This window comes from Coregonus lavaretus (genome assembly GCF_964263955.1).
Source record: "Coregonus lavaretus genome assembly, chromosome: 4".
Classification (NCBI taxonomy): domain Eukaryota; kingdom Metazoa; phylum Chordata; class Actinopteri; order Salmoniformes; family Salmonidae; genus Coregonus; species Coregonus lavaretus.
Window position 1 is genome coordinate 64521053 of NC_139991.1, and position 23150 is coordinate 64544202.

General features: G+C 44.2%; 1 protein-coding gene across 1 annotated transcript in view; it reads right to left on the reverse strand.

Annotated features, from left to right (window-relative positions):
- Positions 1-8065: 8065 nt before the first annotated feature.
- The window catches only part of LOC311127512 (F-BAR domain only protein 2-like), a gene marked incomplete at its 5' end in the record, with an annotated part of 46754 nt that continues 31669 nt past the window's right edge, over positions 8066-23150 (reverse strand). Inside the window, 12 exons of the mRNA XM_084159334.1 lie at positions 8066-11773; positions 12106-12335; positions 12660-12859; positions 13623-13755; positions 14688-14843; positions 17448-17559; positions 18210-18269; positions 18895-18981; positions 20394-20526; positions 20785-20897; positions 21383-22006; positions 22834-22914. Of these exons, the coding sequence (XP_084015460.1) occupies positions 11751-11773; positions 12106-12335; positions 12660-12859; positions 13623-13755; positions 14688-14843; positions 17448-17559; positions 18210-18269; positions 18895-18981; positions 20394-20526; positions 20785-20897; positions 21383-22006; positions 22834-22914 (1952 nt within the window). The 3' untranslated portion in view covers positions 8066-11750. The remainder of the gene's footprint in view (positions 11774-12105; positions 12336-12659; positions 12860-13622; positions 13756-14687; positions 14844-17447; positions 17560-18209; positions 18270-18894; positions 18982-20393; positions 20527-20784; positions 20898-21382; positions 22007-22833; positions 22915-23150) is intronic.

Below are 23150 nucleotides of genomic sequence, written 5' to 3' on the forward strand. Positions count from 1 at the left end.
AGGTGAAAGGTGGTGCTACCTGTAGCCGCTCAGCTGGCAGTTATGCCATCTGCTGGAGTTCCGTCTTCCCACGGAGCTTCTTGCACATGACACATTTGAAGAGTGCACCGCCGATACATCTCTTAGCTCCAACCAACTAGAGTCCATCTGCTCGGATGGCACCCTCTGTGAAATGTCTCCCTTGATGCTTCACAGCCCCATGGTGGTGACGACCTGGAATGATGATGGGGTTGACATCGTTTGTTCCTAATTTAGATTGCTCGATTCGGCCTCCAACTCTGAGCAGTCTGTCACTGTCAACGATAGGATGCGATAAGACTGCGTTCTGCTGCTATACACCTAAATTCCTCTACATAACACTCGTCTTGGACATTCTTTATCACAAGGACTTTGGCTCTTTCCAGGTCCTCTTCAATGAGGTTCTTCCGACAGATGTTCCATCCATTGCAGCTGCTCTCTTGTGCAGGCTGAGAGAAGGTCCGAGCTATGTGGATTAAGCATGCTACTGTCCTTATAAGACTGTTGCACTTGGAGAAACGCTCAAAGCGTTTGGAGCTCAGCAGGTCCTTGGAGACTTGAGCGACATTAGTAGTCACCTGTGGCTGTATCTCAGAGTCAGAAGCAGAGTTGATAAGGTCAAACGACTCTAGAGGTTTGGAGGAGTGCAGGGCTGGATTCTGAAGAAAGGCTGGTCCTGACAGCCATGTCGTGTTGCTGAGGAGGGCTACTGTTACAGATCTAGACCCATGGTCAGCTGGGTTGAGATCTGTGGGCTAGTACCTCCATTGGTCTGGGGACGTGGATTGCTGGATACGCTGAACTCCGTTGCTCACATAGACATAGAACCGCCTTGTTTGGTTGTAGATGTACCCAACCACCACTTTGGTGTCCGAATAGTATGTGATGCTGTCAAACTTCAGATCCATCTCCTCAACTATCAACTCTGTGATCTCGACCGCCAGCACGGCTGTGCATAGTTCCAGTCTGGGGATAGTGAGCTCTGGCTGGGGCGCCAGCTTGGCCTTTCCAAAGACAAAGCCGACTTCACTTTTTCCATCTTGAGTGGTGACCTTCAGGTAAGCTACAGCTGCGATAGCGTTCACCGATCCATCTGCGAAGACACAAAGTTCCTTGAGCTGAGCATTAGAGGTAGAGGAAGACGTGTAGGTGCGAGGTATTTAAAGCTCCTGTAAGTCTTGAAGTGAATCTCTCCATTTGTTCCACTCCTCTTCCATGTCTGTGGGAAGGGGTGAATCCCAATCTTCCGCCCGCGTAGAGAGCTGTCTGAGGAGTAGCCTGCCTTGTATGGTGACAGGGGCTAGGAAGCCAAGTGGATCATATAGGCTATTAACCATAAAGAGCACTCCCCTGCGTGTGAATGGCTTCTTGTCGTCTACGGCTTGGAATGTGAATGTGTCTGCTGTGATGTTCCAAGACTGCGCTGTAGGGGGAGATCATCAGTGAAGAGGTTTAGGTCCTTAATGTCCGTGGCCTGTTCATCAGGGGGAAACGTATCCATCACCACAGGACTGTTGGAGGCAATTTTGTGCAGCCTGAGGTTGGATAGCGCAAGCATTTCCTGTGCTCGACTGAGGACACTGATGGCCTCTGTTTCGGTGGCGAATGACTTCAGTGCATCATTGACATAGAACTCACGTTCGATTAACCTTCTCACATCGCAGCCAAAGTAATCCTCTTCTTCCTTGGCAGCCCTCCTTAGGCCGTTTATGGCGACAGCAGGGGACGGGCTATTGCCGAAGACATGGACGTGCATTCTGTAGACCACAATGTCACTGCTGGGGTCATTGTTGCAATACCACAGGAAGCGGAGGAAGTCGCTGTGATCCTCCCTCACCATGAAGCAGCAGAACATGTGCTGGATATCAGCAGTGATGGCCACAGGTTCTTTCCTGAACCTCATGAGTACCCCCAGCAGGCTGTTGTTGAGATCAGGGCCTGTGAGGAGTACATCATTGAGGGAGACTCCTTCGAATGGTGCACTTGAGTCAAACACCACACAGATCTGGTCTGGCATTTTATGGTGATAGACTCCAAACGAAAGGAGGTACCAGCATTCTTGACCTTCCTGGAGTGGTGGAGATAGCTCTGCATGGTCGTTGATGAGCATTTTCTGCATGAACTCTAGGAAGTGCTCCTTCATCTGAGGCCGCTTTTCTAGAGTACGACGGAGTGAGGTGAGACGACTGTAAGCGTACTCCCTATTGTTAGGCGGCCGTCGTCTGGGTGTCTGGAAGGGCAAGGGCACGACCCAGCTGTTGGAGCTGTCTTGGCAGACCTCGTTGTCCACGATCTGAAGGAATCTCATGTCGTCAATCGAAGGTGCAAGTTTGTGATCACTAGTGGTGCGACAGAAGATTAACTGCCCCAGGTTCTCTCCGGTAAGTATCAGTGAGTTGTCTTGCAGGTTTGGCTCATTGAGGATCTGCTGCTGTGCTCCGTAACTGAGCTTCTCTTTCACCCTAACCTGACTGTTTCATGGGCTGAGGTAGGTTGGATGACCATTTTCCAAGATTGATGTCTTGAATGAGCTCACCTGAGATGGTTTGTGAGCACCTCTGAGACACACGTCCCCGACGACAACCCAACCTAGGTCTAGCTTCTGGGTGAATGGAGCGTCGTCTGGACCGTTGATTTGGTTCCTGACTTTATGTACTCTCAACACATCTCTGCCTAAGAGGAGAAGTATGTCTGCATCAGGATCCAGAGGTCAGATCTCGTCTGCGATGCGTCTCAGGTGACTGTGGTGGCGAGCTGCGTTTGGAGTGGGAATTTCTGAGCGGTTGTTAGGAACTTCAATGAGTGTGGGAAGGCAAAGACTAATCTTCTCATTGACTGACTACACAACGCACAGGTCCTCCTGCCGGCTGTCTCTGTGAGTCCCGCACACCTCTTGAGTGTGTATGGTGATGAACTACCTTTGACCTTGAAGATGTCGAAGAACTCTGATCTTGCTAGAGACCGATTGCTTTGTTCATCCAGTATAGCGTTCATCCTTTTGGATTCTTCATGATGTCCTTTGGGGAACACATTAACGAGGCATATCTTGGAGCATGCTTTCACGCTCATTCCTTCTCTACACACCTCGGTGCACTTAGATGTGACCTCCTGATTGGCTGGTTCCTCTTCCTCCCCGCCATGCTCTGAAGAGGAAGGGGATGAGCTTAACTTCCATGGAGCTTGGCCGGGATGGAGTGCTGAGAGGTGCCGGTCGCTTACGCATTCGTTGCATTTCACAGTTACCTTACAGTTCTTGGCGAGGTGAATTGTGGAAGAGCAGCACTGAAAACACACAGAGTTATCTTTGAGGAACTGTTTGCGGTCTTCCAGGGACTTCTCTCTGAAACCTCTACACTTCTTTAACGGATGGGGCTTGTTGTGGATGGGGCAGTGCTTATTCAAATCCACTGGTTTCTTCTGATCCCCCGTGTTCTCAGTTGAAGACACTTGTGTCTTGTGGACAGATATTGTCTTCCCATGTCTGTCTTGCTTGTCTCTTTTGACAGGTGCCGCATGGGAGGAGAAGAAGTTGAAGCTGGGGTCTGTCCTGACTTTGGCTTTTCTACGGATAAAGTTGACGAAACACCCAGAATGGAGGGAAAGTGACGTTGTTTTCTAGTTTGAATTTTGACCCGTATGATGTCCACTTTTCCTGCAGGCCATACGAGAGCTTCTCTACGATAGGGCTCACCCCACTGGATGTGTCCAGGTACGATAGGCCAGGTAGGTAGCCATCTTGCTTTGCAGCTTCATGCTCCAATAGTAGATCTCCAAGGTCACGGAGTCTCTGGGGTTCTTTATTTGTCACCTTGGGGAAGTTCTCCAACTTGGCAAAGAGAGCCCTTTCAATGGCTTTGGGTGAGCCGTAGCTTTCATCAAGTCTCTCCCAGAGCATCATCAGCGCAGCTGGCGGATGTCTGACATGGACTTCCTTTATCCTGCGTGCTGCTCGGAAGACTCTGCGCCAAGCCATTTGATGAGCAGGTCAAGCTCTTCTCCCGCTGAAAGGCCTATCTCTGATGTGGTATTACGGAAGGAGGCTTTCCAAGCTCAATAGTTCTCCGGTTTATCATCGAATGTGGTTAACCCTGTAGTGACCAACTGGCTGCAGGCAAGGTACTTGGCAAGGTCGTAGGTGGTGATGGTTACGCCATGGTCACCTTGAGTAGCGGCTCTGCAGGGGTTCCCATGGGAACGAGTAAGAGACTGCTGGTGACTTTCTTATTTATCCCTCCATTCCTCTGGTTGTTGGCCTTGCTCTCGCTTGCAAGGGTCGTATGACCTGGTGTAAGCTGTTCGTCTGTCTGTGTTTGGTTGGTGGCACAGGGCACGTTACCTGATGTAACTGTGTCGGCAGAGTTACATGGTTCTTCGTCCCTCACTCTGTTGAACTGCTGACTTGAACTAAGGCTAGCATGGTCTATCACATAGTGTAAGGTGAGCTGGAGGTGTTTCGGATGTGGCACTGGGGGTGAGACCCTGCCGGCCAAACCAAGATCTACTTCCTGTAGAGCTGCCTCCACTATTTCTGCCTCAGCTAGAGCAGCATCTTTCTCTTTCTCTTCCTGCAGGGCATCCAAGGTAGCTTCGAGGCAGGCCTTCTCAACCTTAATGTCCATCTTTCTCTTCGCATAAGCTGCTCTGGCTTGGGCTGCTTCTGCTTTGGAGAGGACTATACTAGCCCTTGAACTGGCTGACGACCTCGAACTGACTGATGATTTGTAAGAGCGAGAACTTATCAACTGTGCATCGAATGCTCCATGTTTCTCTTCAATGTTTTCGTCTTGCTGCATAGCATTTTCCTAACTACTTTCTGCCATGATGATGTGAGGTAACTGTGGCACGTAGGGTGAAGACTTAAGCTGGCGATGTCGTGATGGCTTGCTCTATGCCGAGATGACAGCCCCTTAACTCTTGAATCCTTGCTGCTCCACGTGGAGGTTCCTCTCTTACAGGTAGCTGTGCCTGTCTTTCACTATACTGGACTCGCTAAATGTACATTAACCCTTATCCAGCTAGCTAAACACTCATTCAAATAACTCTGTGAAGCAGGGTGCCGTTTTGGAAGTTTACTTGAATCACAATGTGAAACTGCAATAACCACAAAAGTATGTTTTCAGTTACAGTAGTATAGAGCACAGAATGTCTTACACAATAACTGCACTAAATACATTTACGAAATAAGGAATAAGAGTACTCAATCTAGAGTCAAATATAAAATAAAGTTACTAGAATGCAGCTGTATGCTTGATATTGCTAAACTAGGTGTCCCTAGGGAGAAATAGCACTGAAGCTAATGCAAAGTAGCTAACAGCTAACTCAATTCTTCATCTTTTACAGAAACATGAAAATGATATGTGATAAACATTTATCTTGTGTTAAACAAATGTACTTACAGACATTGCGTCTTACAAAGCTTATAAAGGATGTTGAAGGATTGTAACTACTCTGTCACACTTGCACATTTTAAACATTGCTTCACTTCTAAAACTGCTTCCTGTCACATGACACACAGGTAAACTCTACGCTGCTGCACTTAAATTGCCACTAGGGGGTGCTAAATAACTAACAGGTCCAGAACACTTACTATACTGAATCTCAATCTATACCAGATACAGATCCTTACAGACTAGACACAGACCCTCTAAATGCATACCAGATTCACAGACCTTCAGGAGTATAGACTAAGAGTACACTATACATCTATACCTGAAATCTATTTTCTCAACCTACACCACCTTCTTAAGACACTCTCAATCAACTCCAGATTATCTGATCATCCAGGTCAACGCTGTTAGTGGCTTAGCCACACAGATTCACAAAAAAGTGGAGTATGATGTTGAACGTGTGCACACACACACACACACAGAGCCCATGCCCAGTTCACACACCCACCACAGCCAGAGGTCTGAGTGAGGTGAACAGGGGGAGAGGGGGAAGGGTACACGCTGATGGTTCACATGTGCCTCAGATAAGTTTTATTTCAATTAGCAAGGAGGTCTGGAAGTGGAGCAGCTGTGACATAAGGCATGACTGTCTGTGTAAATATGCACAAGGAGGCGATGTAGTGCCAGTACACACACACGCCATTACCTCAGCCTCAAAGCCTGACGCTCTCGTCTACTCTTCCACGACACATTCTCTCCCTCGTCACTGGTTATACACTACATCACGTGTGAAATAGCTTCAATGCCCTCTTTATGAAATGTTCAGATACATCTTGATGAAGACAGTACTGTAGACAGTGGCCGTATGGAACATAATGAAACAAAATGGTCAGACATTGAGGAAAATTAAGCAATGCATACACACACAGTACCAGTATGTTGAATATTCAATCCGAATTATGTCTCAAGATTGAAAACATTTTATCTGAATAAACGAGGCTAAAGGTGTACAAGTGTGCTCATACTAAATTAATCTGATGTGTTGTTAGTCTCAGAAGACCACCTCAGCCTGCCTGAAGAAAAACTAACTCAGCCAGGAACGTTCATATACCAGGTTCTCCTATTTACACCACTCCAAGTCCTTTCCCCTATGCAAAAAAATCACACAACTCAGAGAATATAGTCATCCTAACCGTAACCTGTCCTGTCATTTGTTAACTTAACTCTGAAGGAGTTAGCGTATCTCTTTGTGGGGCTGAATGAAGCCGGGACGGGAGTGTAGAGGCAAAAGCCAGTCAGTTGAATATAATGAGGTCTCGGAGGTCAATAGGTAAAACTCTCCACTTGGGTTTGTTATTGAAGCAAAATTGCTCTGACTGCACTGCTGTAACACAGGGTTCATACTGCTGTAACACAGGGTTCATACTGCTGTAACACAGGGTTCATACTGCTGTAACACAGGGTTCATACTACTGTAACACAGGGTTCATACTACTGTAACAGTCTCCTCAGCCTCGGCACGGACAATAGGTTTTCCCTTCAGAGTTTGGGCTTGTTGTAGTCCCCAAACAAAATCAGGCCTAAATCAATACTTTCAACACAGAAATTGACCTCAATCTTTTAAAACGCAACGCTATGCAAGTGTGTCCCTTACAGATCGATCTTGTACATAGTGGCCTAAATTTGGAGCCATAAACTGACCTTTAGTTGATATAGGGTTCATGTCTGAAAATTGATAAGCCATGATAGTGATCTCTGAATGATCTCCCCTTGACAAGTCCTATAATACATCATCATGATTCACACAGGTGCACAGTAAGAAAAAACAAACAGGACAGAAAAACATACAGGAGACACCATTTTAAGTAGTCATTTTTATATATAGGTATATAGTCATATATTATACATTTAATACAGGCACATTGAGATCGATCATAAAGTGAACAGAAAAAAAGTGGCTGAGATATTTGTAAAATTTTTACATTTTATGAGAAATCATTTACACATAATTTGCTTTTTTTTTAAACTATCATTTTGACATAGACATACATACAAACAAAGAAAAATTATCATAATGACAAGCTCCAATAACAAAAATCACTGGATGTTATGTAGAGACAGCAAGAACCAGCTCGCTAAATATACTTTGCATATACACTACCATTCAAAAGTTTGGGTTCACTTAGAAATGTCCTTGTTTTTGAAAGAAAAGCAAAAAAAATTGTCCATTAAAATAACATCAAATTGATCAGAAATACGGTGTAGACATTGTTAAATGTTGTAAATGGCTATTGTACCTGGAAACAGCTGATTTTTAATGGAATATCTACATAGGCATACAGAGGCCCATTATCAGCAACCATCAGTCCTGTGTTCCAATGATACTCTGAGTTTGCTAATCAAAGTTTTATCATTTTAAAAGACTAATTGATCATTAGAAAATCCTTTTGCAATTATGTTGACACAGCTGAAAACGTTTGTGCTGATTAAGAAGCAATAAAACTGGCCTTCTTGAGACTAGTTGAGTATCTGGAGCATCAGCAATTGTGGGTTCGATTACAGGCTCAAAATGGCCAGAAACAAATAACTTTCTTCTGAAACTCGTCAGTCTATTCTTGTTCTGAGAAATGAAGGCTATTCCATGCGAGAAATTGCCAAGAAACTGAAGATCTCGTACAACGCTGTGTACTACTCCCTTCACAGAACAGCGCAAACTGGCTCTAACCAGAATAGAAAGAGGAGTGGGAGGCCAAATACATTAGAGTGTCTAGTTTGAGAAACAGACGCCTCACAGGTCCTCAACTGGCAGCTTCATTAAATAGTACCCGCAAAACACCAGTCTCAATGTCAACAGTGAAGAGGCGACTCCGGGATGCTGACCTTCTAGGCTGAGTTGGAAAGAGAAAGCCATATCTTAGACTGGCCAATAAAAAGAAAAGATGAAGATGGGCAAAATAACACAGACACTGGACAGAGGAAGATTGGAAAAAAGTGTTATGGACAGACGAATCGAAGTTTGAGGTGTTCGAATCACAAAGAATAACATTTGTGAGACGCAGACCAAATGAAAAGATGCTGGAGGAGTGCTTGATGCCATCTGTCAAGCATGGTGGAGGCAATGTGATGGTCTGGGGGTGCTTTGGTGGTGGTAAAGTGGGATATTTGTACAGGGAAAAAGGGATCTTGAAGAAGGAAGGCTATCACTCCATTTTGCAACGCCATGCCATACCCTGTGGACGGCGCTTGATTGGAGCCAATTTCCTCCTACAACAGGACAATGACCCAAAGCTTAGCTCCAAACTATGCAATAACTATTTAGAGAAGAAGCAGTCAGCTGGTATTCTGTCTATAATGGAGTGGCCAGCACAGTCACCGGATCTCAACCCTATTGAGCTGTTGTGGGAGCAGCTTGACCGTATGGTACGTAAGAAGTGCCCATCAAGCCAATCCAACTTGTGGGAGGTGCTTCAGGGAGCATGGGGTGAAATCTCTTCAGATTACCTCAACAAATTGACAACTAGAACGCCAAAGGTCTGCAAGGCTGTAATTGCTGCAAATGGAGGATTCTTTGACGAAAGCTAAGTTTGAAGGACACAATTATTATTTATATTAAAAATCATTATTTCTAACCTTGTCAATGACTACATTTCTATATTTCCTATTCAAACTCATTTCATGTATGTTTTCATGGAAAACAAAGACATTTCTAAGTGACCCAAAACTTTTGAACGGTAGTGTATATTCCGTTTCTGTGTGGGGGTTTCTCTGATCAAAGTGGGTGAATCGAGAGTAGCCTGTGCTGTTGACATGATATTTAAAAGAAGAACTCCATTCAAAAAAATCCAGATTTTTATATGTTGTTCCTCTCTTTAAACATTCCTAATATGCTACAGTTTGTTTTGCAAGATAACGCTTTAGTTTAGTAAACTCCAAATTCATTCGGATAGCCACACATCATTTGGTTGGGACATATATAGTGTTCTGGAAGAGATTCTTTGTGTATAATTTTACCCCCCATCCAACTAAAGATCGTATCTGCCGCTACAATTATACTGAAAGTGGAGTCTTAAACTGTATCTTAAACAAATATCATCCTTAAAAACATTGTACATACAAATAAAAATTGACCAATAATTAAAACAGTGATGATTAATCCATGTCTTTCAAAACATAATCATGACTTATTGTACTGTATACAAAACAAATCCTATTTTACACATGATGACTTCAAAAATGCATGTTGTTGAGCTGAACACTTCTATCTTGAGGTTAGGTCGGATCACACGTTTACTAGTAAGCGATGCGATTAACCATATCTACACATAGTGCCTCTGAAACTGAACCCTATTCCATAGTGCACTATTATTGATCAAAAGTATTGCACTATAGACTGTAGGGCATAGGGTGCCATTTCAGAAGCAGAGAGAACGTTAACAGTATCAACTGTACCAAATACCAGGGTCCGTATCCACAAAGCGTCTCGGAGTAAGAGTGCCGATATAGGATCAGTTGTCCTTTTAGATCATAATTGATCATATTATATGGCCAGATCCTAGATCAGCACTCCTACTCGGAGATCCTTTGTGGATACGGGCCAGGAGTTAACAAACATATGGTGGTCAGATGGACACATTCATGATGGAACACTAACAGTCCACAATCACAGTGTTACTGGTGTGCCCATATCAATGTTGGTAATGAAAATACAGTACTCTGATCATTATCTATACTGTCAAAACTGCAGTTTTGGGGAGAAGGCATTGGATGAAAAAGGCTTACAAAAACATGCGCTTGTGATATTGATAGAAGTGATACATAAGGTGTATGCATCTCTCTCCATCTAGGAGATGTAGCCCTTCTAGATACTGGTCCTCCATTGGTATATAAGGCAAGAATGAACCACTCAGTACGAAATCGAGTCAGCACTAAGAACTGTTGTCTGTCTCTCTCCACACAGGCAAACATGGCAGTAATGTAGCCTATTACAACTGGGTAGCATCTTATTACCATCATCAACAGATGACAAGGTATATTTTCTTAAGGCATTTCTAGAATTGATTTGGCCTGATTATGATTAAGATGCTTGGCTAACAGGCTGTCCGGTGCTCTCAAATAGACCGAAGGCAGTTTGGGAACAAAGATCTCACTCTGATCAAAGATAGAAAAAATACCCCAGTAGAAAATACTTAAAAAGATGACATCATAGCAAAGACACAGAACTGAGACAGTGAGTACACTGGATCAGTGGTTTCTGGAAGACCGATACCTTTAGGTTTGACTGGTGTAGAAACTGGAAGCATTTTCCCTTCAACATCCGAAAACAAGATTATAAAACAACAACTGGCACAAGATTGGTGTTTTCTTTAGTTAGCGGTGCTTTTTTTAACATACAAAAGGGTATAGAGAAAACATAGGTACGTTTGTCAATGAATTTATCCACAGAAAGAAAGAGGCACTGAGGTCAGTTAAGTATTGTTTTTTTTTGCTTTTAAAAGAGCGCTGACCTTGTGTTATTACCAGTTGTCAGAAGCGACAGGACAACTGATTAATGTTGTGCTATGAGAACTTTTGAGAGAATCTGTTTAGTTTAAAAAAAGACAGCTTATACCTTAATTTCTTCATTGCACATGATCAGAATAAAAATAACCCAGGAAAAAAGATACATCAGCAAAAAACAGAACTCGAGTCTCACAAAGTAAAATAATCTGCGATCGTACTTGCAATGGAGAAGAGGAGAGGGGGATGAGGGAGGAAAGTGTGGCATTTCCTCTCCTCTCACATCTTCTCTTTTCGCACTGTTTTACCCAGAATCTTTGTTACTACAAGAGCTTCAGTGGAATACACATACCCAATTTACAAAGGAGAGAACAAATATATTTTTTAAATGGACGGAAAGATTGTTAGTGCAGATTTTTTTCCCATTTTTTTTCTTTTTTCGATATAATATGTATTTATATATAATCCATACATTGTTACATAACGAAACACTACGGTTCTGACTTTATAAAAGTCTGAATTGATCAGAAAGCATTACACTTCTCAATATCTATACATTTACATTTCCTGACAGCCCAACTTAGTTTTTTCTTCTATTTATTTTCTTTTTTAAACAGTGATCAATACTCAGTGCTGCTTTACTGTACTAAGAAGCTCTCTTCTCGAGACAGACAAGGTACATTGGGACATAATGTAAAGTGTCTAGATGTGTCACAAAAAAACGTTGTATTCGCTGCACCTCTCCCCTCTAACCCTCCCCTTTCATAAATAGGACAAAAAGGACTAAAGTATTGAAAATAAATGTTCAATAGAGTCGTTGTGCTTGGGGGTCAAGGACGGTGTGCCTACTCAACAGTCTGCCATGTAACGACCTAGGAGAAGGAACAACACAAACATGGACCACTCAGGTTAGACAACAATTTAGACCACATCATTCACATTTGACTAACCAAAAGGGAAAAGTCTCTTCACCTCAAGTCACAACATGAACATTGAAACAACATAAACAGGTGACAAGTTAGTATGTATTACCTGTAGCTCATCACGTCTACATAGGTAACAACAGATTATGTGGCGAGTAGGGAAAAAGAAACCCCATTCACGGTTTATACTGCTCTGCTTTATTCCTGCACCCATATGTTTCAGCTGCAGAAGCCTTCATCAGTTGTCAGATTTTGAGTCTAGGTCTTGGTCCTATACGTACCTGTGGCAAACCTCTTCTTGTTGAGGGACAGCCTGTACCCGGTTCCCAACAGCTCTATGTCCACCCCAGACAGCGTGCTCCCCTCACTCATAAACTGCACAGCCAGGGTGGTTGGGGTGGATGGGCCGTCCGAGAGCTCAAACTTAGCCCTCAGAGACCCTGAGCCTTCATTATCAGACTTCTCAGAGATATCACTCAGCTTCCAGAGAGACTTATTCAGCTCAGAGTTCCTGGTGGAAAGAGATTAAAGAAGACGTGAATATGTAGCTTACACAAGTAGTTGTACTACCACTGTCGTAGAGACATGAAAACCATAGATACACTATTACTACAGACACACAACTAGAAAACACATTCACTGCTAGCGATATGTACAATACAACATTAATCATGCTCACAGGTGATGCCAGTACTATGCTGTCTTGACTGTTGTGGTTTGTTTTTGTAATGGAAAATCAATCAATATCAAATCAGTCAATACGAATCAATCAATCAATCAAAGCATCAATAACTAAAGTACTGCTGTCCACATGTTCTCTGTTCGTTTCTCTCACCAGATAGCATTAGGCAGGGACTGCATGTTGGTGACCCCTCCATCTACAGGCACTAGAACCTGTACATTGGAGAGAGGGCCGGGGCAGAGCATGGACTCTGGGTTGTAGCGGTAGTCCAGCCTCAGGTCAGTGGTAGCGGGGTCACACTTCCAGTACACTGCCAGGTTCAGAGGGGTCGACTGGATCCCATTAGAGGACACCTAGACAGAGGGACACAGGTCAGATCAGCGTGGCGGGGTCACACTTCCAGTACACTGCCAGATTCAGAGGGGTTGATGCAATTCCTTTAGAGAACACTTGCACACACAGGGACACAGCATGAGGTCAGAGGGTAAAGGGCAAAGATCATATGATTGAAAATAAGATATGATACAAAAAACAATTAATACATTCACAATGTGTGAAATAAATACATTTACAAACACAAAAGTGATGGTAATAAACGTGTTATATTTGGAGTCAAACACATTTTACTTCTGGACTTTTGCATTATTACTACAAGAGTGAGTGTATATGTCACGACTTCCACCGAGGCTGCCCCCCCTCCTGGTTCGGGCAGGCTTTGGCGTTCCTCGTCACCGGAGTACTAGCTACTGCCGATCCCATTCTCATTCTCATCACTCCACTTGTCATGTCTTGTCAATCACACACACCTGGTGCTCATTCCCCTAATTACTGTGTGTATAAGTGTTCCCTCTGTTCCCGTTGTCTTTGTGAGTGATTGTTTTGTTGTGAGAGCGTGTAGCTCGGTTGAGCTACATTTCACTGTGTTATTGCCAAGGTGGATGTTTTCCCTTGTACAGTTTCGTTTGACGCTTGGGGCGTTTGATTTATGCAAACGGTTTAAACTCTGGACTTCGGTATTTTACCTCCTGTGCCTGACTCCTTCTTTCACACCTCGTCACAGTATAGTATAGGAGTATACAGTTTACTAAAGAGTATTTAGTTTAGTCTGGGACCAACCTGGTATTTGAGGATGTCAACGTTGTAGTAGGACGCAGCAGGGTTCTGCTCTGAGGCTTTCCTGAGGTAGGATGTGAGAGCTTGCATGTTGAACCAAAAGTCCTTGGTATTTGCATCACTTTGCGAGGAATCACTGGATCACACACACGGAAAACGATAACTCAATTATTCATTGCTCTACTCGGTGGCTCTGTGTGTGTGTGTGCAGAGCTCCAATAGCTCGGAAAGAATGACCCTTTTATTGCCTCCCAGCTATTAAATCATGAATTCCATTTGATTCAATTAGACCAGCTATGTGGTCTCAGGGTTACCCAGAGAAAGCAGAGTGAGAAGGAGAGAAAGAAAAGAGAGGGTAGAAAATACTTCTCCTTTTGGGGAAGAAAGGAATCTTCAAAGAGACTCTGTAACTCAGGTGGCGGTCTCAAACTTTAACACTGACGATTCACTGCTAAATAAGTTGGATATGGCTAGATACATGGTGGCTATGCCGGAGAAAACACAACAAGAAGCTTTAACTGAGAGGTGATAGTGTGTGTGGAATGAGGTGATAGCTTGTTGAAAGTTGATGCGACACTCTTCTAGACATGGCATGTTAAGAAACTGATGTCTGAGGAGGAATGGTGGAAAATAGTTCCCTGTCAGGATAATGATAGCTTTATGACTGATGAAATCCAATTTCCCCTCAACGACACACTCCACACACAATTTCCCCTCATCACCCCACCCCCCCCGACCCACTATCCCCTCATCCCCCGCCCTGCCCCCCTCATCCCCTCAACACCCCTCTCTCTACTGGCTGGCTCCCTGATAGACTGACATGCTCCAGTTTGGTGTTCAAACAGTGTTACAGACTTCCTTTGGTTCTTTACACACACACCGTTGTATTGGAATGTGGTCTTTACTGATATAGAATAAGTACTAATCATTAGCTGAATGTTTCTCTGTGGTCCTACACACCTGTATGGTAACTACACATCCATCAGGTTAATTCAAACGTTGTCTGAATGTTTAAACCATTCAACTGTGAATAAAACATTATCTGAACATTTGAATTTTTCCACTCACCTGAACAGTAGTGTCTGGTTGGGGAGGATCTGTTCCAGCTTGGAGGTGTTCTTCAGTTTGAAGGTGAGCACGGCAGGGGAGGGGTTACTGGTGAACACCTTGGTGATACCCATGGGGAAGGACAGGGTCATGTCACCTGTGATCTTCACTATGCACCTAGAGTAAAAGGAGAGACAGCACATTAAGGGTTAAACCTGTGCTATTCACTATGCAGCTGAGGGGCACAGCAGCAGACAAAGGGTTAAGCCTCTGTCCACTAGTCCAGTCTACCACAGTACCTGTTTAATGGAGTTCTAGTCTGAAGCAGTTCACACAGTCTCAGTTTTAGTTAATCCACTGGTCTAAATCCGAATACAACTCAGTCCAAATCTAAATTAGACCCAGTTCAACTCAGTCCAAGAGCTCTATTAAATCCATATCGACTCAATCAGAAATTACCTTTACATTTCTATCTATTGAATAGAGCCCCAAGTCTAAATTAGACCCAGTCCAAGGCTACCTCAGTCCAAATCTAAACAAGGCCCACTAGTCTAACCCCTTCCCAGTCTGCTGCAGTGTGGTCCATGTGCAAGCCTTAACCCTGCCCTGTGTGTCCGCTGCAATGCTTATGAAATGTTCCATTCGCTAATCCCTGCCAAAATAAACCTTTTGCACAGCAGCAATTTAACAGCAGTTAACCAATAAAAGGGTGTATGTTTTCTCTGCCCCAGACTATAATCTGCCCCGTGTGGGTTATCCACTCTGAAAGAATGGTGTCGGCCTACCAAAATCTAAAACATTCCACACAAGCAGACACGCGCACACACGCGGCCAAAAACACGCGCGCACACACCAGGGTTTCCGTTAGACGCTAATAGCTGGCTTTTGGCAAAAAAAGCTAAAAAATTGGTGCCGGACGATTGTCCAGGAGAGGAAATAAAAATTCAGCCTATTCATTGATTGAAATACCAGTTGATGTAGCACGAGAACTGCTGCTACAGCTCATCAAACAGCTGTCAGTTGCAGCTGGAGTGAAACGTGCTTTTATAAGCCCAATCACTGTGCAACAATACTAAATGCAATCACGTGTTAAAAACAATGGCCGCGATTACAAATAGTGACTATTTTTATTTCTGGTAATTGAAGTGTGCTTCCCATTCAAGTGCATAGGCAACTAGGCAGGCTTCAGCACACCACACACCACTTTGCAATGAGCTGGAGACAGAATGCATTTTGAAAACATATTCTTAATTGTTTGAAACCTGAATGTTTTCTACATATTATGTGGCATTTCTTACCTTGCTTCAAAGTAGCCTAGCCAAAATCCAACCAAATTATTTTATAAAGACTTTCACACGCCATTGAAACAAGTAGCCTATCTCTCATGTTCTATTGGTTTTCAAATCAAATGTATTTAATTTGCCAGTAGCCAAAAGCACAATCCTAGCCATATTTGTAACCCATGCTAGTTGTTGCATCTTTAGATCTCCCACTCTTTCTACATTTCTCACGGATATTTTCATATCCTTCTCACATGTGCGGTGTACTTTTGACAATGTATTTTCCCGCGAATTGCAATATGGAACGAACATTCGCGCGTAGCCTCTAAAGATTTTTGGATGTTGCCTTGGCCTACTAGTTGTATGAATTTGGGATCTATCGTCCCACAACTGTCCCAGAGTCTGTTTGGAATAGGCTATTTCTTTCTTTCTCGCACAGAATGACAAGCTGACCAATAGAATAAGTACATAGGCTAGTGATTTTGCTGTTCGTTACTCATCTTGTTGGCTGAAGAAAAGTAAATGTGGACAGTTCTTCTAACATCTTCAAATTGCACTTTGGAAATTGATAAGCAGGACGCACGCCGTTGCATCCTTGAGTTGCATGTTCTGTTAAGATGAATTACCATAAACTAAATGTGATTTCTGTCATTCTGAGCACTGTGGCTGGACGTGCTAATCAGGTTACTCACCCAATGCACATGGATTCGGTACATTTCTTAAATGTCCGGTAAATTAAAATGCATATTATGTGTATGGACGAGTTGAATAGCAGTATGCAGCAGTATACACGGAGTGTACAAAACATTAAGAATGGCTCTTTCCATATCATAGACTGACCAGGTAAATCCAGGTGAAAGCTATGATGCCTTATTAATGTAACTTGTTAAATCCACTTCAAATCAGTGGATTTTTAAGCCTTGAAACAATTGAGACATGGATTGTGTATGTGTGCCATTCAGAGGATGAATGGGAAAGACAAAATATTTAAGTGCCTTTGAACGGGGTATGGTAGTAGGTGCCAGGCGCACCAGTTTGAGTGTGTCAAGAAATGTAACACTGCTGGGTTTTTCACGCTCAACAGTTTCCCATTTGTATCAAGAATGGTCCACCACCCAAAGGACATCCAGCCAACTTGACACAACTGTGGGAAGCATTGGAGTCAACATGGGCCAGCATCACTTTGGAAACACTTGACAGGTGTAGAGTCCATGCCCCGACAAATTGAGGCTGTTCTGAGGGCAAAAGGGGTGCAACTCAATATTAGGAAGGTGTTCCTAATGTTTTATACACTCAGTGTATGCCCCAATGGCTGATCATGGTGTGTGTGTCTGTGTAGTGGTATATGTGTGTGTGTGTGTGTGTGTGTGTGTGTGTGTGTGTGTGTGTGTGTGTGTCTGCGTGCATGCAGTGTGAGTGCGTATGTTGGCTTGCGTGCTGTGTGTGTTAGACCCAGGCTGGGGCCAGCTCTCTGAGCTGTAGGAGGTCATGTGAGACTCACTTAGTGGGATCAGCTCCTTTGAAGTAGGCATTAACAGACTCTGTGAAGGCCACAGCGATGGGCAAGGCATCCTGGGACGCCAGGGTCACTGGGCTGGGACCGCGAGATGTCCCTGATAGAGGGAGGGAGGGAATGAAGAGGGGGGTGGAGAAATGGTGTGAGGTAGAGAGAGAGGGAGGTAAAGAGGGACAGGTAGAGAGGAAGAGAGAGAAAGACAAAGCGTGATCGAATGAGTGTACTGTTATTATTACTGAAGTGTACAATTCAATTCAACTTTGACATCAAAAGCATCATACTTATTCATGCAAAAAACAACACCTGAAGAACATAGTTCATTTACCAAATAAGGTCAGTCATTATGGAGGAAAAGAGGAACAATTACATTTCAAAATATCCAAGGCATTACATGCCAAAATAATCATACCTCTCTAGGAATTACATTTTGTTTGAATAAAAGACGAGGTATTATTGAGTCAGGTTACTATTCATCATTTTAATGAATTACTCTTTGGGATTCTTTGAGTAAGAACGTTATAATACTGTAATGAACTTCCTACCTTCAAACTTGTTATTTGTTTTTAAACAGAACACGACTATGCTGAACTCTTTATTATGTTGATCACGCTGACAGACAGACACGTTAAGAAGAGAGACATTTTTCATGAGCAGGCAGACATTGGCGAGCAGTCAGCCAATCCGAGTGGCCGTAGTTAGTATGTCACAAATAGAGGCTTGTCCGGGCTGGTTTACCACACACCCTACCTGCAGGCGTTTCACAGCGCTTCTCAAAGGTGGGCAGCTTCCCGATGAAACCATCATCCTCTTTAAGGGCCCAACAAAAGAAAAAAAAAATAGGAAAGAAACCAAAAAGCCACAGAAAGCAGTGAGGTGAGGTTCATGGTACTGGCAGGTGAGATGGTACAAGGCAATGGGCTCTCAACTAAAACACCTGGGTGTGAATGTGAGCATTTGTGTGAGATTAGAATGGTGAGAAACCCTAAAGAAACACTGTGTAGTAGGCTTCACAGAGTGAAAGTGACAGAACAGTAGAGCAGTGGTTCCCACTGGGCGGCAGGTAACCTAGCGGTTAGAGCGTTGGGCCAGTAACCGAAAGGTTGCTGGTTCAAATACCCGAGCCGTCAAGGTAAAAAATCTGTTGATGTGCCATTGAGCAAGGCACTTAACCCTGTAAAACAACACCATTCACTACACCTATCCAGTGTATGTGACAATAAAACCTTTTTCGGTTACTGTACCACTAACTGAATTTTGCTCTGCCCGGAGTACCCCTGAAGTACCCCATCATGTGCATTTTACCAGTAGGCCTATGGTCTAATTAGTCTTCTCAAGTACCCCCTGTGGATAGGCCCAGTACCCCCAGGGGTTCTAGTACCCCTAGTTGGAAAACACTACAGTAGAGGGAGGAGGAGGAAGAGAGGAGACTCACTTTGGCTGAGGAGAAACAGAGGACAGGGAGAAAGGAGGAACTCTGGTTCCGGAGAGGAGAGGGAGGGACGAAAGATACGCTCAGGCCCTGTGAGGAGGAGAGGAGTGAGGGAAGGAGAGAAGCCCAATAAGGTTTAAAGACAAGAAGTGGGTTTAGGTGAGAGTGGAGGAGAAGAAACAAGAAGAAAATATGGGGAGGAAAGGAAAGAATAAGGAGGAAAGGAAAGGAAATACGAGAGAGGAGGAGAGGAAAGGAAATACGAGAGTGGAGGAGAGGAAAGGAAATACGAGAGAGGAGGAGAGGAAAGGAAATACGAGAGAGGGGGAGAGGAAAGCGAATACGAGAGAGGAGAGGAAAGGGAATACGAGAGAGGAGGAGAAGGAAGGAAATACGAGGAGAGGAAAGGAAATACGAGAGAGGAGGAGAGGAAAGGAAATACGAGAGAGGAGGAGAGGAAAGGGAATACGAGAGAGGAGGAGAGGAAAGGGAATACGAGAGAGGAGGAGAGGAAAGCGAATACGAGAGAGGAGAGGGAAGGGAATACGAGAGAGGAGGAGAGGAAAGCGAATACGAAAGGGAATACGAGAGAGGAGGAGAGGAAAGGGTATACGAGAGAGGAGGAGAGGAAGGGGCGGCAGGTAGCTTAGTGGTTAAGAGCGTTGGGCCAGTAACCGAAAGGTCGCTGGTTCTAATCCCTGAGCAGACTAGGTGAAAAATCTGTCGATGTGCCCTTGAGCAAGGCACTTAACCCTAATTGCTCCTGTAAGTCGCTCTGGATAAGAGCGTCTGCTAAATGACTAAAATGTAAAACATGTAAGGGAAAGAATAAGGAGGAGAGGAAAGGAAATACGAGAGAGGAGGAGAGGAAAATAAATACGAGAGAGGAGGAGAGGAAAGTGAATACGAGAGAGGAGAGGAAAGGAAGAATAATGAGGAGAGGAAAGGAAATACGAGAGAGGAGGAGAGGCAAGGGAATACGAGAGAGGAGGAGAGGAAAGGAAATACGAGAGAGGAGGAGAGGAAAGCGAATACGAGAGGAGGAGAGGAAAGGAAATACGAGAGAGGAGGAAAGGAAATACGAGAGAGGAGGCAAGGGAATACGAGAGAGGAGGCAAGGGAATACGAGAGAGGAGGAGAGGAAAGGGAATACGAGAGAGGAGGAGAGGAAAGGGAATACGAGAGAGGAGGAGAGGAAAGGAAATTTAAGAGGAAGGAGGAGAGGAAATATAAGAGGGAGGAAATGGAATATATAAAAGAGGAGGAGAGGAGAAGAAACAAGCAGAGAATATGGGGAGAAAAGGAAAGAGAATATATAAGGGAGACGGGAGGGAGGAGAGGAAGCAGTAAAGAAATGTGAATTGAGGGAGAGGGGAGGAGGTGAAAGGAGAAGAGGGGGATGGAGAGGAGTAGACTGTAAAGAGGAGATGACAGGAGAAGTAGAGAGGAGTAGACTGTAGAGAGACGAGGTGATGGAGCTTGGTCATATCCTTATTCCTTACCCACGGTGGGTGTGTTGGAGGCACTGAGGGAGGCGGTGGAGGACAGGGAGGAGGAGCTCTCTGCCCGGGCCAGGGGAGCAGCCGGAGGAGGACTGGCGTTGGACAACGTCTTGGGCGGGCTGAACGGCCGCACCTGGTGGGTTAGACAGCACAAACCCAGAAATCAACCAATGGTAATGGATCCCACAAATTAACCCCATACAGGGTACAAAGCAAGAGTAAACAAAAACGCCAAATAAATGTCGTCCATTATCATTAATCAATAGAGAATGGTTCCACCAATTAATACTCTGATTCCTAGGTTATCTTAAGTCTAGTGATGATACTGGAGATTCTCTATCAGATAGTCAGCAGATGCTCTGGTGGAGATTGATACTGGGCAGGTACTCACAATTTCATTGATTCCTGTGAGTTTTCCTGTGGGTAGTTTGGGTCGGGAAGAGGGTCGTGGAGGAGGCACCATGGCACCAGTTTGAGGGGTAGTGGGTCTGGCCAGGGCAGGCACTGCAGGGAAGGGGGGGGGTCAATCAGACAAAAATGAAAGGACTTACAGTAAGAATCCAGGGTATGATGAGGTAACACCATGCTGCACTATGTAATACACTTTAAACTTTTTAGACATCACTGAGTAACTCAAAGTAATGCAAAACCATGCACCAACACAGAAGTCACGACATGCACAAATTCCAAAGCATAAAATGCATACAGAACAAAACTCAGATCACTCACAAAACTTTGTGTTAACAATTCTCTAAGGCAAACAAGCATATGCCCCTCAAAACAAAAACAAAACACACATTAAATAAAAAATACATGAATCAACACAACATATTGTAAATAAGGTCGAAATAAAATAATATTTATAAAAGGTGGAAACTGAAAAAACGGTTTTAAAAAGTAGAACAAAAGAGAAAAATGGCAAAGGCAAAACTTCACACTTCACTCAGTCAAAAAAAAAAGATCTCAGTTTATGCCATGCTAGAGGTTACCGTTGTGTATTTGGCTAGCTGCCACCATCCCCTCTGTCAGTGCTGAAAAGACCTCAGAGACAGAGGAGGCGCTGTCCTCCCCAACCCCACTGCTCAGCGCCATCTTATTATAGGGGTCAGCGGGGTCATCAGAGAAGAAACAGATGGACCGGCAAGACTGAGGCCTGCCGATAGGAGGGTTAGACTGGGTCCGGTCGCGGTTGACCAGACCTGTACCCGGACCGCAGCTCTGCTGGCGTCTGACTGGCACAAAGTCGTCGTTGAAGGCGATCCACTGGCTCTGGGACCAGGAGAAGGCAGACTGGTCCTTTCCCTGAGGCACACTTGTTGGGTCTGGGCCTGTGGGGACTGGGGTTGGATCCTGGGCGTCTATGGGCTCTTCCTGCCGGGTGATGGGGGCGCTCTGGGCCCGTGCTGGGATGGGATTTAGGGCCAGAAAGGGGTCGGCTGGTGAGTTCCATGGAGAGAAGGTGGTGGTGGTAGTGGTGGTGGAAGGTAGAGGGGTGACCTCTCCTTTGGCCTGCTGCAGGCTGTCTGCCAGTGGGGGAGAAGAGAGCTCCCGCTGTAACACCACCTCAGCTGTAGAGGGCGCCAGATAGTCCAGGGCAGGGCAGAGTGATAAACCTATACCACAGAGTAAGGAGGAGGAACCATACCAGCTAACGTTTACAAAGATACTCATGCAAACATCTTTACATATTTGGAATGCCACAGAACAAGTAAAACATTATATGAATTTATATATGAATTGATCAGTTATTCTGTTTATTCTGCATTATACTGAACAAACTAATACTGTAGTCACAATCAAGTGGTACTTTCACTCAGAAGGCTTGGGGATTCCCATCTAGAGATTACTATAATTAAAATAGTTTCCATCTATGGGACAGGCAGGTTTAGTTCTAGTGAACTGTGAACTGCAATCATATGCAATCTCTGTGCAACATTAGGCAATGTGAGGAGGAATGAATACCTGGCATGTTTCAGTCTTAACTGGTAATAAATAGTGTTAGAGGATTACAGCTGGTTGAGAGGATATCAGCTACTCCGACATGGAGTGTTAGGTCCTCACACCATGCAGACACGCAGAGCCACACAGCGCTCTCAGCTTATCAAAGCTTAGCAGGGCTCTCAATCCAACACTAATTCAGTTATCCATCTTCCTCATTGGATTGGTTGAACAAAGTATACACAACTACAACTAACAGCCCCTCTGAAATCCTACAATAAAACAGTGGATTGGAGAAAATTGGAGCAAACAAACATTGGAGAAAAATAAGCAAACACCACAAACAACAACAACAACAACAACAAGCAACTGAATCAAACGTTGGATGCAATGTCAAGGCTTTTTGTAAGTGAGGTTAGATAGTTGGAAACCGATTCAGTACAGCGCAACCGCACAGAAAACACTGGCCTAAATAGGTGCAGCTAGGACAAACACATTTTACCTGCCTCCCCTGGCAGAAAGACAGGGGACTCGTTAATGTGTAGAGGAGATAGAGGAATGGAGAGGAAAAGAGAGTCGATGTCTGGAGGAGAAGGAGGCGGGTTAACACACAGAGATAGAAAAACAACAAAGCATCTAAACCAAACTCAGACCACAAAGATGCGGCAAAAATAACTAAATGCAAAAAAACAAAGTCAAAAGTAAGAAAGCCCTACATAATCAAATAAAAAAACTATAGCCTAATCATCTCTTTCAGGCTTGCCAAATGACTGACTCCAAAGCAAAAAAAATTTGCAGTTCAGTCAGGGCTAGATGAAT